The 14,407-nt window shown below is 40.5% G+C and overlaps 1 protein-coding gene across 3 annotated transcripts; it reads left to right on the forward strand.

Annotated features, from left to right (window-relative positions):
• Nucleotides 1-4,940: 4,940 nt before the first annotated feature.
• On the forward strand, nt 4,941-8,095 carry LOC105160038 (ureide permease 1). Of its 3 annotated transcripts, none has more exons than XM_020693444.2 (8): nt 4,941-5,251; nt 5,795-6,097; nt 6,352-6,490; nt 6,582-6,759; nt 6,847-6,890; nt 7,008-7,099; nt 7,177-7,551; nt 7,636-8,095. In XM_020693444.2, exons 2-8 carry the CDS (start codon nt 5,861-5,863, stop codon nt 7,786-7,788), a joined length of 1,218 nt encoding a protein of 405 aa, XP_020549103.1. In that variant the 5' UTR covers nt 4,941-5,251; nt 5,795-5,860; the 3' UTR covers nt 7,789-8,095. The 3 variants fall into 3 exon arrangements, with proteins under 3 accessions (XP_020549103.1, XP_020549101.1, XP_020549102.2); XM_020693442.2 differs by lacking the exon at nt 4,941-5,251 and adding an exon at nt 5,258-5,405; XM_020693443.2 differs by lacking the exon at nt 4,941-5,251 and having other exon boundaries at nt 7,011-7,099.
• Nucleotides 8,096-14,407: the final 6,312 nt, after the last annotated feature.

Raw genomic sequence — 14,407 nt, forward strand, 5'->3', positions numbered from 1 at the left:
ACATAAAGGGTATACCCTGGAGATGGTTTCACTAGTAGAGGGAGTCCCACTAAATATCGCTTGAGTTCTTCAAAGGCTTGTTGACACACACTGTCCCACTCGAAATTCTTCACCTTCCGCAGGACTTTGAAAAGGGCAAGCTTTTCTCTGCCAAGTTGGAGATAAAACAACTGAGTGTTGCCACCCTGTTAGTTAGCTTTGTGCTTCATTAATGTTGTAGGCCGCCTTCATGTCCAAAATGACTTTAATCTTGAGGGGGTTATCGTCAATCCCTTTTTAGGTGACCATAAATCCTAGGAAGCGTCCCTCTTTTACTTCAAAGGCACATTTTATAGGATTGAGTTTTAGTCGATAGTTCCTTAAAATAGAGAATATGTCTTCTAAGTCTGCAACATGGTCTTTGGTCTCCTTACTTTTTACCAACATATCCTCCACGTACACTTAAGACGCTTTCCCCAATTTGTGAGCTAAAGATTTTATCTACCAAATGTTGGTAGGTGGCCCCTGCGTTCTTCAAATCAAATTATATAGCTATTAACAAAATGTTCCAGTAGACATCATGGAACTAACTCTTTTGCAATCTTTTAAGACCAGCATTATTTGGTGATATCTTTGAGATGCACCCATCATACTTAACAACCCATATCCTAATGTGGAGTCCACCAGTTGATCAATGCGAGGTAAAGGATAAAAATCCTCAGTGCATGCCTTGTTGAGGTCCCTGAAGTCGATGCACATTTTCCATTTTCCCCTTGGCTTGGGTACTAATACGACCATGGACAGCCATCCAGGGTATTATATTTCTTCAATGTGTCCTGCCACCAATAATTTGTTCTTCAGCTTGGATTATTTTATCTTTTTTAGGCCCAAAGTGCCTTTTCTTTTGTCTCACTAGCTTGATGCTGGAATCTATATTGAGTTGGTGAGTTATGATGTTAGGGTCGATCCCTTCTAAATCCTTAGTTGCGATGCAAGCATCGAATTATTTCTTCATGTAATGCATCCTCCATCTGAGAATCGATTCGTTTAAATTTTTCTAAATCTTCAGGTACAACTTCAATATTCATTAATTCCTCAGCTAGCTGAGCCTTGGGAGACGTCCCTTTGCTTTCTTTATCTTCTACAATCCCCTTCTCTCGTTTGCTTGGGGGCGCCTCCTTAAGTATTTCATTCTTGTTTCTCTTTTTCCCTTTATGAACAACTTCCACATAACACTTGCGATATTAGAGGAGGTCTCCTTGTACTTCTCCTATGCCTCCAAATGTAGGACATTTGATTTTTCATATGATAAGTAGATATTACAACTTGGAAAGCGTTGAGGGTTGGTTTCCCCAAAATGACATTGTAGGCTGAGGGTGTGCCCACCACTAAAAATTTCAACAAGCAAATCTTTCGCGTAGTTCCAGTACCTAGAGTCAATGAGAGTGAAACCATGCCCCGAGGGTGGACTAACTCTCCGGCAAAACCGTACAAGGAGGTGTTCACCTTTTTCAGGGGGTGTCCCCTAACTGCATCTGATCATATGCCTCTCCAAATAATATGTTCGCATAAATTCACGAATCTATGAAGATGCGCCCTACTTTATAGTTGGCTAATAATGCCGTGACGACTAGAGCATCATTAGAGAGCTTTTGGGACCTGATCGTTCTACTCTTCCGAACAGGATGAGGGGGGTGTCTTCCATTGCCCCAACATCTCATATTTCTTATATAGTTATACCGTGCACCTCTTTGACTTGAACCTTTCTAGCATGGTGCAAGTCTCCTCTACTTGGGTCTCCTGCAATCATTCGGATAACTCCTTTTCGAGGAGGGTGATCAGCCTCAACCCTCTCCTCGAATGCATTTCTATGCTCTTTGCTTGGGAGAGATTCGGCCTGGAAATTTTGCTTTCTTCCCTTTGTCTGTTTCTTACTTTCGATATGGCCCTGTTCCTCGAGCTTTCTCCCAACAAACGTACTCCTGCAAATAACCATTTTGAATAAGTCTTTCAATCTCATTTTTCAGATGCCGGCACTCTTCACTGGTGTGACTGTAATCATTATAGAAACAGCATGAATTTGTCAGACTTAAGATGTTTCGGGCTCTCTCTCCATGACTTGGGGCGAGCTAGAGTGATAGGTACCGCCAAGGGGGTGTATACTGCATTAATCCTCTAGAAAGGTGGCCTCTTGTTTCAAAAATCAGTTTGGGGCTTCTTGGAGGAAGCCTCTTCCCTCACTTCTTTCCTTTTCCCCCCCACGACACTCCTTTTAGGCAGCTTGGGCGTCCTCCATAATGATATATTTCACTGCATGAGCTGGATGGTATCGAACTTGGAGACGGATTTCTTAGCCAGGGACTTGAAGAAGTCCTTGTGAGAAAGCACTGACCTTCACCTCTTGAGTGGCGGAGGATACCTCTAATGCTTTAGTATTGAATCTCTACAAGTACTCCTTTAACGGTCCGTTATCTTTTTGCGTATGCCAAAAAGGCTGAGCTCCGTCTTTTAAAGCTTCCGACGACTAGCGAATTGGTGCAAAAAGAGAAATCAAAATTCTTGAAAACATCCTATTACTCCCACAGACGACTGATTGAACCATTGTTGTTGGCCCTAGAGAAGGTGGTAACAAAAACGCTACACTTGATTCTATTCGTGTACCTATGTAAAAGAGCTGCATTCTTAAAACGTGAGAGATGCTCTTAACGATCGGTTGTCCCATCATATTCAGCGATACCTGGGATACGTCAATTTACTGGAAGTTCATATGCCACTACTGATTCCGTGAAGGGGATACCTTGATGCTCATCTTTGGCGCCCTTGCTATCTGGTGTTGGACATTTTGGAGACTTTTCTAGAGGCATTTCACTTGTGCCAGCCATTGTTAGGGGACCTCCTGGGGAACCGCTGGAGGGGGCACCTATCTCTCAATCAGTTGGGTTTCTGGATACAAAAGCGTCTCCTTCAGTTATGCCTCTTTTTGTTCCTTCTTCATGGATGCCTGCTTCCATTATGGGAGTCGGGGCTCCCCAATTGCTGCCGCGACCACCTGTTAGATTGCACCTAACAAAACTGGAGAGATTTCTCCTGATGTGGTGTCCGAAAAGGTATTTCGTCTTGGAGGATCAACCATAGGTTCCACCACTTTAGAGGGTGACATTAGTGCAGGGAGAGCTGGGTGGGGCGGATCCTTCACCAACCGGAGTGAGAGAAGTTCTTGTAAAGGTTGATTGTTGCTAGGTGTCTCCACAATCTTTTGCTTGTTTACGGGATTGTTGGGGGTTTCTATAGTAACTTACGTGTTTAACTCAAATTTTCCACAAACGGCGCCACTTAATGCGTGCAATTTTAGCACAAATCCAACGAGCTTGGAAGTGGATAATGGACTTGGGCCGATTACACAAAAGATCTTAGAAAATGAAACCTGCAAAATAACACGTTAGTATTCAAATGCCCAAGTTACTCTCGAATTTAAGATTAAATAATCATAAAATAAATCGTGATGAGAAATTTGAGATGTAAGTAAGAAATTCGTGAGAAAATTCTAGTCAGAATGCAAGTTGATAGCGGAAGCAAGAGTAGAAAGCAATTTTTCAGATTCTGGAAGTTGTCCCCGTTGGGGGACTACACCTATATATATAGTTGCGACCCCTCCGTTGGGACTCTGCATACTATCTATATTCTCGAAAAAGGGGGCAAGATACGTGTGGATAAGGCATGGTCTTATCTTTAGTTGATCAGTTCGCAACAACACGTCTTTGCTTGGGGGAGGGCTCCTTTCATGTGAAGATTCCTATTCTCCTAGGAGACCTCCTAGGATTAGGAATCCTGAGTTTTGATGGTGCCTCCTTTCTCCTAGGTTGTTAAAATTGGGCCTTGAAGGTGGGCTGTGGTCTGGAAAGCGTTTTACTAGGCCCTCTCTTGGGCTGAATCTGAGAATTTTCTGGTGGACTATCCTCCTTATGAGTTGGTGGACTCAGTTTGGGCTTCATAACCTCTTTTGGGCTAAGTGTTCTTGGGCCATACACATCATCTTGTATTTCTTTTTTACTGAGTTCAATATTTTCTTTTCAAATCCAGACGGAAATTTCAAAAGGTAAAAAAAAGTAAAATTTTACATTTTTAAAAAGAGTACAAATTTAATTTAGTTTTGAGATTATCCTATCTTTCTTGGGTGGATTTGAATTAAATACTGAAAATTCTTACCATATTTTATCATGAACGGCGAAGATCAAATCCTCACTCCTCTATAGTGTGAAATATCTATTTAAGAGGCCTAGTTTACTTCTACTGATGTAATAAATAGGTAATAGATAAAAAGGTGGTCATATGTAATATTGTGAAAAATAGGATATTTTTATAAGTTGTTTTACAGTTGATGTAATTAATCATGATTGATAAATTTTGTGGGCTTTTGGGGCAATAGAGTCTTTAACAGTCCAAATTGTGAGCATATTTTTGGCAAAGAAAAATTAATGGGTTGAGCTTGCAAAGAATGATTGGAATCAGCCCAAGTTTTATCTAATTTTAATATTGGACTTTGTGCAAATTTAGTGCTTGGGATTGAGCCTTTTATCCTGCCCAATGTCTTTCACTAAACTGGGAATTAATATTATCTTAATTTAACATCCTCATTATTAAAATATGAAGATGAAGAATATGATTGGCCGATATTAAAATTTGATATGATTATATCATCATGTATTAATCCAAGCACAGCGTCAAATTCATATGAATGCTGCCAAATTTCCCCAAAAGAAAATTGGTTGTTATGTGGGACAGACTGTGAACTGTACAGGCTGTAGCCAATCATACCTGCTAACCATGTTTGGCTTCAACGCTTTGACTTTAATTGTGCAAAAAGGTCAAACAATTTGGCACATGTTATTGTCCACACACAGAATTATTGGAAACGAATCTTATAATCATCATAGTTTAAAGAATCTGGTAAACAGATCCCCATATACCCTCCCTTTGAAAAGTATGATTCATCTACAGTTAGACATTGGAGTCTGTGCATTTATATAATTTTTTTTGTTCAAGACTGCCTGTAAAATATCTCATCTTTCCATTTTGTAGATCATCTTCTTGAAACTTTACATCAGCCCTATTTTACTCAGCAGCTTTTGCAAGTGAGGAGATGAATATGGAGTGAGGGGAAGAGTTTCCTGCTGATGTTGGTCAAGAAATCTTTGGTTGTTTGAGTGAAGTGGGGTATTGGGGCTTGTGGGCTCTTTCCACTCAGATTATTTTGCTTTATTTTTTTGGAGTGGTAGACGTTCTATCTTTTCCATCAATCTTGTTTGTTTGGCTTTTTTACGATAGAAAACAAATGGTTTTTTGGGATTCTTTCTGCCATCATTTGGAGCTTTTTAGCAGAGAGAAATCCCATCTTCCGACACTTCTCTGTTTTCCATTTCTCCATGGTAATGGCTAATTGCAAGAGGTTTATTGTCATCAAATGGTGCTGTTGTTTTGATGCATTTTTGTGATCTGTTGACTTCATCTTTAGTCAAGTTTATTGTGCTTTTTCTGCAAGTTTGGACAAAGTTTCTTCAATCTTGCAAGAACCTATCTATCTGGATTCAAGTGTGTTTCACTCCACAAGACAGATTTTGTCTGCAAGATGTCTTTTTGATTGTCTGTTTCTCCTATAATATGCATATTGAGATAGGGTTCATACTCTACTACACATGTATTCTTTTTGCTTCAAAGTTGATGTTTTTCATGTTTGCCAATTGTTCTGTCTGAAACTTTGGGGCACTTGAAATATGGTCATATCTAAGAGGTTTCATGTTCTCATCTGTTTTCACAGGATTACTTTGGGATTCCCACTGTTGTATCCATTCCATCTGAGAGAATTGTTTTCAGTGGATTGAAAATGTATGTGGTGGAGAGTAAAGGAGGGGCAATAGCTTGCATGCTCTTGGCTCTGTTTTTCTTGGGGACTTGGCCTGCAATCTTGACTCTCCTGGAAAGGCGAGGCCGTCTCCCTCAGCATACATATCTCGATTACACGATCACGAATCTCTTGGCTGCTGTTATCATTGCTTTCACATTCGGTGAAATTGGAAAGAGCACAATTGAGAAGCCAAATTTTATAAATCAGCTCTCTCAGGTGAGATCATCCTACTGATTGTGTCTAACACATCCATCTGTATGCCCCCACATAGTTGTCGATATCTCTCGAATAATTGGACAGTGGTAATAGTGAGTATCTGCTTTCTTGCAACTGCTATGGTTGTGTGGAGGATTTGAAATGTCACTGCCTTTCTTGAAATTCTACATTAAAATAAGCCCTGAATTGCTGCCTATGTGATCTACTTCCTGGTAAGCTTAAATTCAACAGTTCTTTTCTACAAATTAATGCAGGATAACTGGCCTAGTGTGCTGTTTGCAATGGCTGGTGGGATTGTTCTCAGCCTTGGGAACCTGGCGACACAATATGCTTGGGCGTTTGTTGGTTTGTCAGTGACTGAGGTGATCACGTCAAGCATAACTGTCGTAATTGGTATACATTTCTTTTCATATTTTTCTATTTTGTTGAACTTATGATATAGCTTTTGTTGAGGTTTAGATATTGACCTGTTTTTCTTATACAGGCACAACGCTGAATTATTTCTTAGACGACAAAATCAACAAAGCTGAGATTCTTTTCCCTGGTGTTGGATGCTTCTTGATTGCTGTTTGTTTCGGCTCTGCTGTGCATTCATCCAATGCTGCAGATAATAAAGCCAAGCTTACTAGCTTCTCAAATGACAGCAAGGCCAGGGCACAAGGGTATGTATTTTCTACTGGCTTATATTTCAGACTTGTTAATGTACTAATAAGTGCGAGAATGTGAGCTTTTGAACTAAATTTGGACAGGTTAAAGGATGCCTCTGTATCCAAGGAAACATATGCAAACAAGGGTAAGAGGACAATGAAGTCCGCACTTTCACATTTTTGTGTTCAAAATTAGTAAATCAGCTGCTTTTGTTGTTTCCTTTTATTTACTTTCGATGCTAAAGCTTACTTACTTATACAAGAAGATCTGGAGAATGGAACTGCTACCAAGGAGAAGGCAGAGTTTGGAACCGCACATTTTCTCATAGAGCTAGAGAATAAACGGGCAATTAAGGTTGTTGACCGCTTTCATACTAATGTGTTCATTTGAAAATTTTACAGGATGTTTATTTCTTTTGTGCCTGCTTGCAGGTTTTTGGGAAGGGCACTTTCATTGGCCTGGCAATAACTTTCTTTGCAGGAGTTTGTTTCTCCCTCTTTTCTCCCGCTTTCAACCTGGCCACTAATGATCAGTGGCATACGCTACAAAATGACGTTCCCCACTTGAGTGTTTACACTGCATTCTTCTACTTCTCAGTATCCTGCTTTGTGATTGCCATCATTTTGAACATCAGCTTCTTGTATCGGCCCGTCTTAAATTTACCCAAATCATCGTTCAAAGCATATCTATCAGACTGGAACGGTAGAGGTTGGGCCCTTTTGGCTGGGTTTTTGTGTGGGTTTGGGAACGGTCTTCAGTTCATGGGAGGTCAAGCTGCTGGATATGCCGCGGCTGATGCCGTTCAGGTCAGTTCATCTCGCATAGTTCTTTTTGCCAAGGTAGGCCAGAACTTCACTTTGCTTATAACTCAATCAATCTGGTGATTACAGGCGCTTCCACTAGTGAGCACGTTTTGGGGTATACTTCTGTTTGGAGAGTACAGAAGATCTTCAAGAAGAACGTATGCGCTTCTTGTCGGCATGTTATCGATGTTTATCATTGCTGTCGGCGTACTTATGGCTTCATCTGGACACCGTAAGTAATTTTATTTTCTTGGAAGAATTGAAGCTGCATTTATCAGATGGGAAAACAGAAGCAGGCTCCAATCCGTTGGTAGTTTACCATAGCTCCTAGTTTAGTGACTGCAAAACAGCTTTAAACATCAGAGAAATTGAAGATTTGAAGTAGAAAGAACTCAAGCGTATTCTGTATAGGTGGTGTATTTTCATTCTTGGCATTAAGCAGCCTCTCTGTATTTGTAAATATCGTATAATTCGGTCGACATGAACTACTTTGGTGTTGGATGTGAGATTCCTTTCTAAGGAAAGACATTCAAGATTTGGTGGCTAACCAAGGACAAACCTGTGATCAATCCTTCCTTAAGAGGATTCCTCAACTAAAATGTGATCATCCACCGTGTTGGTCCAGAAACCGACGGCCAAGTTCTTTAAGCACCTCCATGCTCAAGTCGCGGGCCTGTAAGAACCCCAACTTGTGTTCTTTATGGGCAGGATGTGCTATAAAGTTGACCTCTTTGTGTCGTATTTTATAGTTTCGGAAAAGATTTCTGTACTAAATAGAAAGAGAAGAAGTGCAATGTAATTGTCTTTTGGTACAACAAAAAATTAGTACAAAAGCGCCATGACCTTTCTCGTCAAAAAATTAGTACAAAAGCGGCATGCGTTAACAGCCACAAACAGAAGTACAAGAAAGAACATTAACCATCACATGCCAGGAGTCTAACAAGAGATTCCTAGCTCGGCATGAAGAATATGATTCTTCCATAATTAGACAATAGAGTTTGTGTGTTTACATGCATGCAACTTGGCAGAACTTCCTATACACAGCATTTTCCATTCTTTCGACCCTCTTCTTTATATAGCTATCTGGAGTTCTTGAATTTTTATTCTGACCCTCTTAACTGCAGTTTTGGCGAATACAAAAGCCGAAATCTGCAGTGAAAGGGCAGGTCCATTTCTTTCAGAGAAGTTTTGTTGCTTTGGATTGTAAATATCAGGCTTGGCATTTGGCATTTTGCAGGGTGTTCTAATCTTTCTGACTTCCATCTGAGAAATTTTTTTTTCTCTGGAGTCAAAATGTTTCTGGTGGAGAGTAAAGGAGCTGCTACATCATGCATGCTCTGGGCCTTATTTTTCTTGGGCACTTGGCCGGCTCTTCTCACTCTCCTGGAAAGACGTGGCCGTCTGTAGAAGATATGGCATTATCCAATTCCCAGCTGCAGCAGAAGCAGAGCTCCATTGACAATGATGAGGCTGCAACACTCTGCTTCTATTTTATTCTCTGTAAATTGTGTTTCTTCAGTTTTACACTTTTATTAGTTGTTTAGCAATTTTAGTTTTTGAACACTTTTACACGCTGGTGACCATGCTGGAGTAGGCAGGTAAAGTAGTTAGCTTTTCTTCTTTATTTTAACCGTGTATATATTTCTGCTGTTTTGCTGTAACTAGATCAGTTTTATCAAAAATAGAAAACTGATTTCTCCCACGGAAATGTTCACCATGAATTCTGCTACTTTGTTGGTGAATTTGATCTTTTAACATAGTATCAGAGCCTTCAATTGAAGGACTCTGATTACCTAACAGATTTGATCTTGACGGAGCTTGAAATTGAACAACAATGGCAGCAACTTCAGCCACTACGACGGCGACTGGATCCAGAGAGGCACCTCTGCCTGAACAGTTGCAATTCCATGGATCTGTGATAGGTGTCGAATCCACCAAAAATAATTCCTACGAACACTTTTGTAGATGTGTGAGTAGGGTCGAATCCACAGAGATTGATTTTAAATTAATTCCTTCGAAAACGAAAATAATTAGGGGGAGTTTTGATTGGAAGAAGAATAAAACTAAAAAGCTAATAAAATTAGAAGAGATAAATATAAGAGAAGAGTATTCCAGTTAAAAATAGGATCACACTTAATTCCACGGTTGATCATAGATGCAAAGATAACAATTATTCATGATAGATAAATTGGTTATAGCAATTGGTACGATCTAACGACCTCACCTTTCCTTACCTTGTGGATAGTCAAGGAACGTCCATTGACTAAATCCCTAATCAGTAAACAACCTTGGGAACGTCCTCAAGATTTAATTTACCGACAGCATTAAGAACTAGAAAGGCCCAATTCTAACCAATAAATTCCTACGAGGATTTATTTAAGTTAGATTGTACATTCCCCACAACATAATCGAAAACTTCTACATAATCAATTATGTTGTGTTACCACTAGTTATTGAACTAAACAAACAATTACGGATTTGAAAGTTCAATTGGCTAGGCAAATATTCTTGACAATAAATCAGATTATTTGTAATAAAAGCACAGAGAACAACACAAATACCAATATGAATAAAAGTAGAAAGCATAAATTAGATCTCACAACCCGTTGGATTTAAGCGTTCACCAAGTCTTCAACCGGAATGAGAGATTTAGCTAGACATGCTCATGGACGAACGCATGAAAAGCAAAATAATATAAAAGCGTAGAGAAATAAAAGAGTTCAAAAGTTGTCTCTTAAAGTGAATTACATCACCTATTTATAATAGCTTGATACCTAGTTCTACTAGGATTAGAAGTAGATTCCTAATTGAACTAAAAGACTTGTAGAGATAAAATCCTAATCCTAGTTAATCTCTTCCTTCATCAGAGGTAGTCCAAGCAGCTCCAAACTCTTGCCAAAAATTGAGTTTGAGTCTTGTTTGAATTTCCATTTTGGTGCTTTTCTTCATTTTTCATTTCTTTTGTCCTAATGCTGCAAAATAATATTTAATTAGGAGCATTTGGTCACAAAATAGGCTAAAATATTATATAAAATAAGCACAAAATGCGATCCTATCAATCTGACCACCCTAGGATGGTACTGGTAAGTAAGTGCAGCTCTTACTGGAAACAACTACCTAAACTGGAGCTTTGGAATTAAAAGAGCATTATGCGCTAAGATGAAAGTCGGATTCATTGACGGATCATCTGTAAAACCGCACGCCAGTGATCCACACTTTGAGCAATGGATTAGAGTCGATAGCATGGTAACCACTTGGATATTAAACTCAATTTCCAGAGAGATTGTTGAAGCGTTCATGTATACGAAATCGTCACAGAGTCTGTGGCTTGATTTAGAACAGCGATATGGTGATTGTAATGGTCCGCAATTGTACCAACTCCAACGAGAAATATGCTCTATGATGCAAGGGAATCTACCTCTGTCCACGTATTTTACGAACATGAAGAGACTTTGGAATGAAATGGGGGAGCTAAAGCCAACTCCGCAATGCACTTGTAACGGATGTACTTGTGGCGCTTGGAACACAGTTGCAGAATCAGCCGCCTTCACGCAACTTATACAATTCCTTATGGGGCTCAATGACACATTTGATAGTGTAAGACACCAACTCTTAGTTATGGATCCAGCACCTACAGTTAACAAAGCCTATTCCTTAATACAAAGTGTAGAGAAGCAGAAGCGAGTTCACGTCGAACTTGCAGACAACACTGAGAACATTGCATTGAACATTAGAAGTGGCTCCAGATTTGATAAAAAGAGATATAATGCTGACAAACGCACATTACATTGTACGCATTGCAACAAAATGAGACATAGCAGAGACACTTGCTTCAGACTCCACGGTACACCCGATTGGTATAAGGAACTCATGGGGAGGAGAAATAAAGATGTGGGATCTGCCAAGGCCTATAATGTGGGAACAATAATGAGACCAGAGAACCAGATGCAACACAACACTAAAGAAGAGTCGCTGCAAGAGTTAATAAGGCTGATGAAGAACAATGTACAGCCTGAGGTGCAAGGGAACTCGACTCATGAAAACGATTTCGTAGGTATGAATGATGTCTTTACTAGTTCTGGAAATAACATTTTATCTTCTTGGGTTGTGGACACGGGGGCAACTAACCATATGTGTGGCAATACTTGCTTTCTTGAAAACCTCACAGCTCTTAAAAATCCCACACTTACACACTTACCCGACGGCTCTACTCCCTCGGTTACACATACTGGAACTGTTACTCTACACAAAAAATTTCATTCTCACCAATGTATTGTTGGTTCCCTCCTTCAAGTTCTCTACTCTCAGTCCCCAAACTTTGCTCCTTATTATCTGTCAAAGTGTTGTTTCATGCGTCTCATTGTATGTTTCAAGACCTGAAGAGTAATCGAATTATAGCAGTGGGCAATGAAGCTGGAAATTTGTACTTTGTGGACAAATCCTCCTTTGATTCTAATGTGATACAGTCTTGTATTAATAAGCAGTTTTCATGTCTTACCTCACATGATTGTATTGATTCCTTATGGCACTTGAGGCTGGGACATCCCTCCTCTATTGTAATGCAACATATTCCAGATGTTAAAACTACAACCCCATCCCGTGACTTGAACTGTGAAATTTGTCCTATTGCGAAACAACACCGTCTTCCTTTTCCTTCCAGTAGCATCACTTCCACCTCTATATTCGAATTATTACACACTGATCTCTGGGGCCCTATCATCAGAGTTCTCTAACTGGGTGCAATTATTTCCTAACAGTTATGGACGATTTCAGCCGAGCCACTTGGACCTTCTTACTTAGATACAAATCACAGGTGCATCAAACTTTAGCCAACTTTCTTGCTATGGTTAAAACCTAATTTCATACCTCAGTGAAGTGCATTCGCTCAGACAATGGATCCGAGTTTAACAACTTTCAGTGTCAGTCCTGATTCCTTTCTTCTGGGATTATTCATCAGACATCATGTGCATACACCCCTCAACAGAACAAGGTTGTCGAGCACAAGCACCAGCATGGTCTTCAACTAGCTAGAGCCCTGTTATTCCAAGCCCATTTGTCTAAAAAATTTTGGGGTGAATCCGTTTTAACGGCGACTTATTTTATCAATAGACTTCCCACGTTCGTCCTTCACTGGAAATCTCCCTTTGAAATACTCTACAACAAACCTCCTAACCTCAACCACATCAAAGTCTTCGATTGTATCTGTTTTGCCACCAACACTTCACCCCTCAAGCACAAATTTGATGTAAGAGCTTCAAAATGCCTTTTCTCAGGTTATTGCCAATCGAAGAAAGCCTACAAGATATATGATTTGGACAGACACATTTCCTTTGCCTCTAGAGATGTTACATTCCGTGAAAGTTCTTTTCCTTTCGGTTCTGCTCATTCGACATCTGATCCAGTATGTCTTCCTATCCCTTTTGATGATGTCGAAACCCCTTGTGATGCACCTGTGTCCACTCCTCCTCATTCTGACTTCATTCCAGCCACAACACCTTCCTCTCCTACTCTGCGTCGGTCTCAAAGAAGACATTCCAAGCCTTTTTGGCTTACTGATTATATTTGCAATTGCTCCTATTCTGCACCCTCTTGCACTCCTTCTTCTTATTCTGCTGCACATAGATGTTTTGTTGCCAACTTGTCTGCCTTGCAGAAACCTAAAAGTTATCTCTAGGCGAGTAAAGACGAGCATTGGGTGGAAGCTATGTCTCAGGAATTACAGGCTCTTGCTGCGAATAGAACTTGGACTTACACTTCCTTGCCGCCGGGGAAGAAAACCATTGGCTCACGCTAGATCTTTAAGTTGAAGCTCAAGCCGGATGGCTCAGTTGATCGCTACAAAGCTCGTTTGGTTGCGAAGGGCTACAACCAGATTGAGGGGGTAAACTACTTTGATTCTTTTTCCCCTGTTGCTAAGTCCGTAACTGTTCGTGTGTTTCTCTCTTTGGCAGCTTCCAAATCTTGGCCACTGATGTAGCTTGACGTAAATAACGCATTTCTTCATGGATCCTTGGATGAAGACGTATACATGGACCCACCTGAAAGCTTGCTCGACGTGCCGGCTGGTCATGTATGCAAGTTGCAGAAATCCCTCTACGGCCTTAAATAGGCCTCTCATCAATGGAACCTCGAGCTAACACCCAAGCTTTTTGAGTTTGGTTTTAGTCAATCTTGCCATGAACATTGCCTATTTATCAAACGGTTTGCAGGTGACTTTACGGTCCTTTTGGTATATGTGGATGATATCTGGTTAGCTGGCTCTTCTCCTGCTGCTCTTCAATCTGTCAAAGATTATCTCCATCGTCTTTTCACCATTAAGGATCTCGGGGCTACTAAATATTTCCTTGGCCTCGAATTGGCTCGTTCCCCACATGGCATCTTGGTCTCGCAGCATAAGTATTTGTAAGATATCCTATCAGACGCTTCCATGGTTAATGCTAAACCTGCTCCCACTCCCTTGCCTATGGGCCTTAAGCTGGTTCTTGACGATGGTTGCCTCCTTGCTGATCCTGGCCGTTTTAGGCGCTTGGTTGGCTGTCTTCTCTATCTGGGTTTTACTCGCCCGGATATCTCCTTCGCTGTCCAGCAACTAAGTCAGTTTCTTCAGGCTCCTCGAAGCTCTCATTGGGATACATCATTGCACATTCTTCGCTACCTTAAGGGTACTCCTTCATTTGGTCTGTTTTTCTCTTCTGATAGTTCCTCTCAGCTCAGCGCCTACTCCGATGCTTCTTGGGCTTCTTGTTTAGACTCTCGTCGTTCGATTACTAGTTTCTGTGTGTTCTTAAGCTCCTCCCTTATTTCTTGAAAGACGAAGAAACAGGCCACGGTCTCCCGTTACTCTGCCGAAATTGAATAC

The sequence above is a fragment of the Sesamum indicum genome, linkage group LG4 (assembly GCF_026168435.1).
Source record: "Sesamum indicum cultivar Baizhima isolate 11 linkage group LG4, ASM2616843v1, whole genome shotgun sequence".
NCBI classification, from domain to species: domain Eukaryota; kingdom Viridiplantae; phylum Streptophyta; class Magnoliopsida; order Lamiales; family Pedaliaceae; genus Sesamum; species Sesamum indicum.